The sequence below is a fragment of the Pinus tabuliformis genome, chromosome 9, assembly GCF_031772625.1.
Source record: "Pinus tabuliformis cultivar Carrire ecotype Pingquan chromosome 9, CPIR1, whole genome shotgun sequence".
NCBI lineage: Eukaryota > Viridiplantae > Streptophyta > Pinopsida > Pinales > Pinaceae > Pinus > Pinus tabuliformis.
In genome coordinates, this window is record NC_142307.1 from 1,991,407,038 (window position 1) to 1,991,414,880 (window position 7,843).

General features: G+C 35.9%; 1 protein-coding gene across 2 annotated transcripts; it reads right to left on the reverse strand.

Annotated features, from left to right (window-relative positions):
• Positions 1–206: 206 nt before the first annotated feature.
• Positions 207–4,359, reverse strand: LOC149157009 (uncharacterized). Of its 2 annotated transcripts, none has more exons than XM_089438973.1 (2): positions 3,254–4,318; positions 207–664 (listed from the first exon to the last, which is right to left on the reverse strand). In XM_089438973.1, exons 1-2 carry the CDS (start codon positions 4,127–4,129, stop codon positions 527–529), a joined length of 1,014 nt encoding a protein of 337 aa, XP_089295099.1. In that variant the 5' UTR covers positions 4,130–4,318; the 3' UTR covers positions 207–526. The 2 variants fall into 2 exon arrangements, with proteins under 2 accessions (XP_089295099.1, XP_089295100.1); XM_089438974.1 differs by lacking the exon at positions 207–664 and adding an exon at positions 2,310–2,508 and having other exon boundaries at positions 3,254–4,359.
• Positions 4,360–7,843: the final 3,484 nt, after the last annotated feature.

The window sequence follows — 7,843 nt, forward strand, 5'->3', positions numbered from 1 at the left end:
CTCGTGGAAACAATTATTAAACACTTACAAATAGAAATCCCTGTATCTAATGCTGCGCCAAAAGATATTCCCAAATTACCTAATTAGTCAACATATTCTCTATGGCGATATGCCCCAAAATAATCTAATATTTTTATCAGATTGACAGCAACTGCTTTATTTGGATAGCAAGTAATCTTATATACTCATTTAATGGATAGATTACAAAGATTCAAACGCTGCACCAGAATAAATGCAATATAATAATAAGAATGAATACACAGTTGCTTTAGCAATGTGAAAATGAATACACAGTTGCTTTAGCTTTCAGGCCCCTTGTTCCTGAATTAAATGCATTGCAATTTGCAGCTAAACCTAAATATCTATCTAAAGTTTTCATTAGGTAACTAGCCTTCCTGTTGATGCAGCTCTTTACAAGCAAGGAAAGATAACCATAAATGTTAATGCAGTACTTTACAAGGAAAGATCATCATATCTATGTTGTAGACTAACAACTTCCTGAGGGTCAGGGGGTGATGAGATCAGATCAGATTCCATCATAATAGCAGCCTCCCCCAAAGGATATCTGAGCTCTAACAACAGGAACTCCTCCTCCTCCTCCTCCTCGCATGGCAGAAAATGCCTGGTTCAAACGTGCTGCTTGGCACATCATCTGGCTAATTCTCTGCATTCATAAAACACCCAATAAATCCCCGTACTTAGAGAATCATCATGCCTCATTAAAAAAAATTACAAAGATATAAATCTCTCTTTGTATATCTATCTATGAATATGCTCTGATCCCATATAAAAGGGAAACCATAAACATACACAAGCATAAATTCATCGTAACTCAATATCTTTATATCCATACATCAAATTATTTTATTCTTGTCCACATTTAGTATATCAAAGGCTAACATAAAACTGTGATGTTTTAAACTAATATAAAAAATTGTATATAGACACTGAGAGATTGGCACCTCAAGAATCTGAAACTTTTTTTACAGGAATCCAAATCAATTGTAATTGAAGAAAAAAGATAGATATATAAACACTGAAAGATTAGCACCTCAAGAATCTGAAGCTTCTTGCGGCTTTACAGAGTTCAAATCAATTGTAACTGAAACTGAAGACCAAACACTAACATTAAAAAATTGGCAGATCAGGAATCTCAATTTTTTTGGGTATTTACATTGTCCAAATCAAATTGTGTTTGAAGCAGAAATCGGAAAGACTTATATAATTGATTGACGGTGAAATCGGAAAGACTTAAATATAGACATTAAGATTACCACCTTGGGAAACTTGAAATATCTGTCCATAACATATCAGAGTCCAAAATAAATGTCATTAAAATATTACACATTGATATTGAGAAACTGGCACCTCCGGAATCTCAAACTTCTTGGGGTTTAACAAACTCCAAATGAATTGTGATTAAAGACTGTACAGATGATGAGATTGGCACTTTGAGAATTTTGAAATGAACTTTGGAATCTCTTTGGGCATATCAGAAAATGCCAAATTAATTTCATTTAAATACTATGAAGTTTTAAAATATATATAATATATATCCATCTTAACCCTCTGGAAAAAGAGTCAACATTAACATAATTTATTAATTATTATAAAATTCAAAAAAAACTAACATATATGCATCTAAATTCTTAATCCTGGAGCTTTTCAGGAGTTAGTGAATTGCATCTGAATTCTTCTGATCACTCTGGGTGCTTCATAGATCTGGGGTTAAATTTTTAAAACAGATCTACGTAACCACATAGAAATTAAGAGATCGGAAGCTCAAGAATCATAAACTTCATGGAGATGAACAGAGCCCAAATTAATTATGTTTAAAGATTGTAAAGGTTTGTACATAGACACTGAGATTGGCAGCTCCAGAACTTGAAACCCCTCGATTATGAAAGTGCCCAACACAATTCCATTTCAACACCATCAAGACTGTACAAAGAGATTGAAATTGGCCCATGGAGAATCTCAAACTTCCCAGCCTACAAGGTTCAGATCAATTCCCTGGGAGAATCTCAAACTTCCCAGCGTATCAATGGGTTCAGATCAATTCCATTTAAATATACTATAATATTAGTAGTATAGATCCATTTTAATCCCAGACCCATTAAACACCTAAATCCCATATCCATTAAACACCTAATGAGATCAAAACAAACCTAGGCGTAGACATCTCAGTACTTCAAAGCAACCGGATACGATAGATCTATGTTAACTTTTTTCTTTACATTGGTGTGACATCGACTTCGTGACGTTTGTGTTTCACAATCGCACGACTTCCTGACATTTGTGTTTCGCAATCAGACCTCAGCGCTTATCTCTGTACAATAAAGACTTGTAGATAGACAGAGATCTGCACCTCGACAGTTTGAAACCTCAAGCACCATGAGAGTACCCAGATTGATTCCATTTGAATATTATATAGACTAGTATATGGACATTGAAATTGGAGCCTCCGGCACCATGACAGTGCTAAACTTAATCGCAATCTCCAATTTCCTGGGACATAACAGAGTCCAATTCAAATTTTCTTTAAAGACAATAGAGGCGTATATATAGACTGAGATTAGCTTCTTGAGAATTTGAATTCTCTTGGCATAAGAATTGTTCAAATACTATAAGCGGACGAGCTCAGATTAAAGTTCAAATTAAATGAAAAAATAATGAAGAGATAAGACCTTAACCATAAAACGGATTCTTCTTCTGCTTAGTAAATCCAGGATTGACATGCATAAGTCTGAAATTTAATGACTATATACAGACTGAGATCGGCATCATGAGAATTTGAAACCTCTAAACCTGAGTCCCCAAAATGCAAATCAATTCCATTCAAATACCATAAAAACTTGCATATGATACTATAAAAACTGGTATGTAGAAATTGAAATTGGCACCTCCAGTATATGGAATTGTGTGGGAATCCAAATCAAATAAGTTTGATATATATAATCTAAATCAAACCAATTTATGGGAATATATATCAGCTGGGGTTTTTATCGTGGAGGCGAAGCTGTTTAAGGTTAGGCGAATCAATCAGGTTGGTAAAAGTGGAATATTGCGTTAACTAATCAAGTTCAAATTTTATAAATTGGTCTAAATTTCACAAAATTTGTTAGTTTCGTTTGTCCGCAAGAGTGGGGACTTTGGCCATAATACAATAAAAGCACATCATGGCTGTTAATTCGGGCAGGTTGAGCCTGGTGGGATTGAATTAGGATCTCGGATCATTCTCCTAAAAAAATACCTGATTATCAGCGAAAACCTGAAAGCGAAGGCGTTGGCTTTGACCATGATTCTTATTCTTCCCGTTGCACCATCTCCGGCCCAGAACGAGGATACCCATGAGCGCAGCAGCCATCCCAAGCGAGCAAAGCGTGTTCACCTGCCTTTTCCAGACACCCAGAGGATGTTTCCACCCGGCCGCCTTGGTCTTATTCCCCACAGTTATGCGGCATGTCTTGGGTTGAGAATTTTCCAATCTGCCAAATCCGCCCTCCTCTTCTTCCTCCACCTCCACCGGTTTCGAACCATGATCCTCTTCAACCTCCAATTCATCACTCTGTCCGGAATATTCCTCGTTTTCCTCATCCTCTGCGTTGGAATATTTCTCGTCAGACTCGCCCTTGCCAAAGGCATCCGGTGATCTAAACATAGTTACAGGGCTTATGCACAGCATCCCCTCGGTCATGTCGTCGGATTTTATGTGACCTGCGGCCACAACACGATTCCCCTTCATTTCTTCATCTCTAAAGAAAGACGGAGCAAACATTTCATCGTCTTTACAGAACGAAGGAGCAAACATGTCCAGTACTAACGAAGAGTTTCGAACCCGAAACCCATCGTCCACCACATACTGGGGAGAACCCCCCTCCTCCTCCTCCACCGTCTTAAAATTGCCCGAATTGCACCTAGACAAAGCAAAGTAATTGGCCTTGATCAGGCTACCAGGATCGATCCAGAGACTGACAGAACAGCATTTGTCTTCCTCCTCCTCGTCCCCAGCGAGAATCGAACCCGGGGTGGAGAGCACCTCCCACTCGTTTTCGTCCATGGATCGATCAATAGGTCTGCTCACCTCCTGCCTGACCCCATCTGTAAAGCTTGATTGAAAACCCTCCATCACCCCCAGGGACTTGAACTTATAATAACAGGCACCCTGGTAGCCCTCATCAGCACTCCACGCGTTCAATTTTATACAGAAGGGATAAGGTAAGTTGATTGTAAATCTAGGAAGATGGTTAGATTTATCTCAATTGGGTGAACGTCACGTCATTATCGTACGGGCGGTTCAGTGGGAGAGACGTTCCCGGCAGAGTATCTGCTCGCTTTCACGAAAGCACCGCCCCATATCTATCCATGTCCGTCCCCTTTTCTTTGGAAAGATATTTAACTGACGGAATCTTGATGGCCGAAGGCATTAAATATAAATGGAAAAAAACAAAATGTCAGGCTGTTCACAGCAGTGTTCCCAGGGCTTGGTGGCGGACAGAAGGGTTTGGAGGGTTTCGCCCATGGCTCATCCCGCGACACACGGCCTGTATATATGTGGAGGGCCATGAGCGACATCGTGAGTGGGCGAAAAGTATGATTCATTGAATCTGACCGACAGACTTTTCTTCGGAGCTTTTATTTGATCGTTATTTTTCATAATTTGGCAAAACTGACCATGAAAATATGGTCATGTTTTTTAATAATTTGGAAAAATTGACCATCAACATTAGTGGTTAATTGGCTTTTCTTTTAATAGAGAGATGATCAATTTAATTGGTTTTCCTTTTAATAGAAAGAGGATCTTTTTATTTAATTGTTGTATTTTAAAAATTACTTTATGTATAATTTTTTATACTTATAAATGTTACATTGTGAGAATATAAAGGGTGAGAATATAAATTTTCATATATATGTTAAGAAAAATATATTAATATAAACTTATTTTATTGAAGTAAATTTATTTTTAAAATGTTTGTATTTTGAAAAATTTGATTCATTTAAATATTTTTAGATTTATATTAGTTTTTAATAATATTATACAAAATTATATAAGTTTTACATTTCTATTATAGATACGCAATTTATATATATATTTTATAAATACATATAATTAAGGGAAAAGTTGCACTTAAAGGATCTTCATCATTAAAAAAAATTAATTGTGTAAAAAATTGTGTCTAAATATACTTGGGGATTAAAAACTGCCCCCAACAATTCAATTGAGTTCTTCGGAAAGGAATAGAGATAGTCATTGTAAACAAAATACATAATCATGTGGTTTTGGAAACTTTTTGATTGTGAAAGCGAGAGAATGAACTATCTCTCCTTTTCTTGTGGTCCAAAGAGTGATTAATATTACATCACAATTTGAAAATATCCAATTTTACCACATTTTTAGGCATTTAATGTGGAAGTAGATGTTTGAGTTCAAAAAGGTCTTACTCTTTGGCAAGGGAAAATTCCTCCAAGTCAAATTGCTTTGTTCTTTTTTAACACATGGTGAATCGGTAACTACCAGATCTAATCTATGAGAGACCCACCATCTTGTAGGCCTAATCTATGGAGACCCAAGATCAACTTCGAGATCTAATCTATGAGAGACCCACGATCTCGTAAGTCTAATCTATGGAGACCCAAGATCAATCCTCGTAGTTGCCTCTATAACACAAGAGTACATCCAACCCAGGATCAATCCTCGTCGTTGCCTCAACTACGTGCAAGTCGGATATACTAAGATCCTATGATTTTAGCAAGAGCGAACTATAACACCAAGAGTACATCCAACCTAGGATCAATCCTTGTAGCTGCCTCAACTACCTGCAAGTCAGATATACTAAGATCCTATGATTTTAGCAAGAGAAGACTATAACACCAAGAGTACATCCAACCGAAGATCAATCTTCGCAGTTGCCTCAACTCCCAACAAGTCAGATATACTAAGATCCTATGATTTTAGCAAGACCAAGAGTACATCCAACAGAGGATCAATCCTCGTAGCTGCCTCACATGCCGCGGGGTGGGGAATCTGTAGAGAATCTATTCCTTGAGCCGCCACCACAAAAGGTCATTGTACTCAATAAGATCAATCCTCGTAGGTGCCTCCACAAAAGGTCATTGTACTCAATAAGATCAATCCTCGTAGCTACCTCATGTGCCGCGAGGTGGGGAATCTGTGGGGAATTGTGCCGCGGGATGGAGAATCTATGGGGAATCTATTCCTTGAGCCGCCACCACAAAAAGTCATTGTACTCAATAAAATTTTAACTACGGTCTCTTGAGCTTCGCCCAAATAAACTTACCGTTAAACCACATGCCAAATTGCATAAACTTACCGTTAAACCACATGCCAAATTGCATAAACTTACCGTTAAACCACATGCCAAATTGCATAAACTTACCTTTAAACCATAGGTAAAATTGCTCTATTAGCAAACAAATATGGAGTCGATCTTGAGCGACATACGTGACAATATTCGTGCCATTAGCTAAAGGATTGAGACTACAGATGTTGAAGGTTCCAATGTCTATGTTGGAGGAAAGAAGGCTCGTCATTACAGGGATGATGGCTAGGGGCCTAATTAATCTAGTTCTATTGTGTGGTCTTACTACTTAAATGTCCGTATTTTAATATGTTTTCATGTAAATATTGCTATATCTTGGGACAAATTTGTAAGGTTTATAGTGTACACTAGTTCAAGGATTTGTAGAATTTTGAAATTCCTCGTGAACTCCGTAAATTAATGGAAAGCTTTGTAAGGGTACTCGACTATATTTCACTTTTGTTAATACAAAATCTTTAATCATTATGTTTTTAAAAAAATGCATATATATACCATGTTTTTTTTATATTTTCTATAAATTTTGTATCGTGATTATTATATTATTGGGAAAATCATAAGTTGATAGTAAATTAATTTTTATTTTTTTTAGAGGTGCTCTGCAACCTAGTATGGAAGAATGTTGTTGTGCTATGTTATGTAAACATTTTACTTGTTTTTATAACAAAAACAAAAAAAAATGAAATGAAATGATCGTAATAGCTATATTTATTAATAAAAATAAAAATAACACTATGTTAAACATTTATACTCTGTCAAAAATAAAATAAAGAAAAAATTAAAAATAACTCTACACTAAAACAAAAATAACTTTAAACTAAAATCTTTTTTCACTCTAAAAGAGGTTTACATATCAAGAGATTTGATCCCTCTTGGGCTTGGTAGATCTAGAGTTAAGATGGATCTATGATGGTTTAATTTCCCCTTTTAAATCCACTACATTCCACATGAATACCATGGGTCAATACCATGGAACCTCAATATCATAAACCATTTTTATTTTATTTTTATAGGGTTATTTATATTTATTTATATTTTATTTTGACCGAGTTAAAATGTTTAAATTACATTAAAATTTTATTTTATTTTTATTTTTATGTAATTTGACTTAGTCAAAATGTTAAACATTATATTACAACATCTCTACCATACTGGGCTAGAGAGGGTCGGCCCAACAAAAATAACTTTAAACTAAAATAATAAGGTAAACTTGACTTGGACAAGTAACTGGTGGTTTTTGAGCTCCAGTTTATGAGAACCTATGGTATTCATGTGGAATATAGCCTATTTAAAGGAGGAAATTATACCATAGTGAGCCAGTGAGGGTCCGCACAACAAAAATAACTTTAAACTAAAATAGTAAGATAAACTTGACTTGGACAAGTTATTGGTGGTTGGTGGTTTTTGAGCTCGAGGTTTATCAGAGCCTATGGTATTCATGTGGAATATAGTCTATTTAAAGGAGGAAATTATACCAGCCTAGATCCATCTTAACAATCTACCAA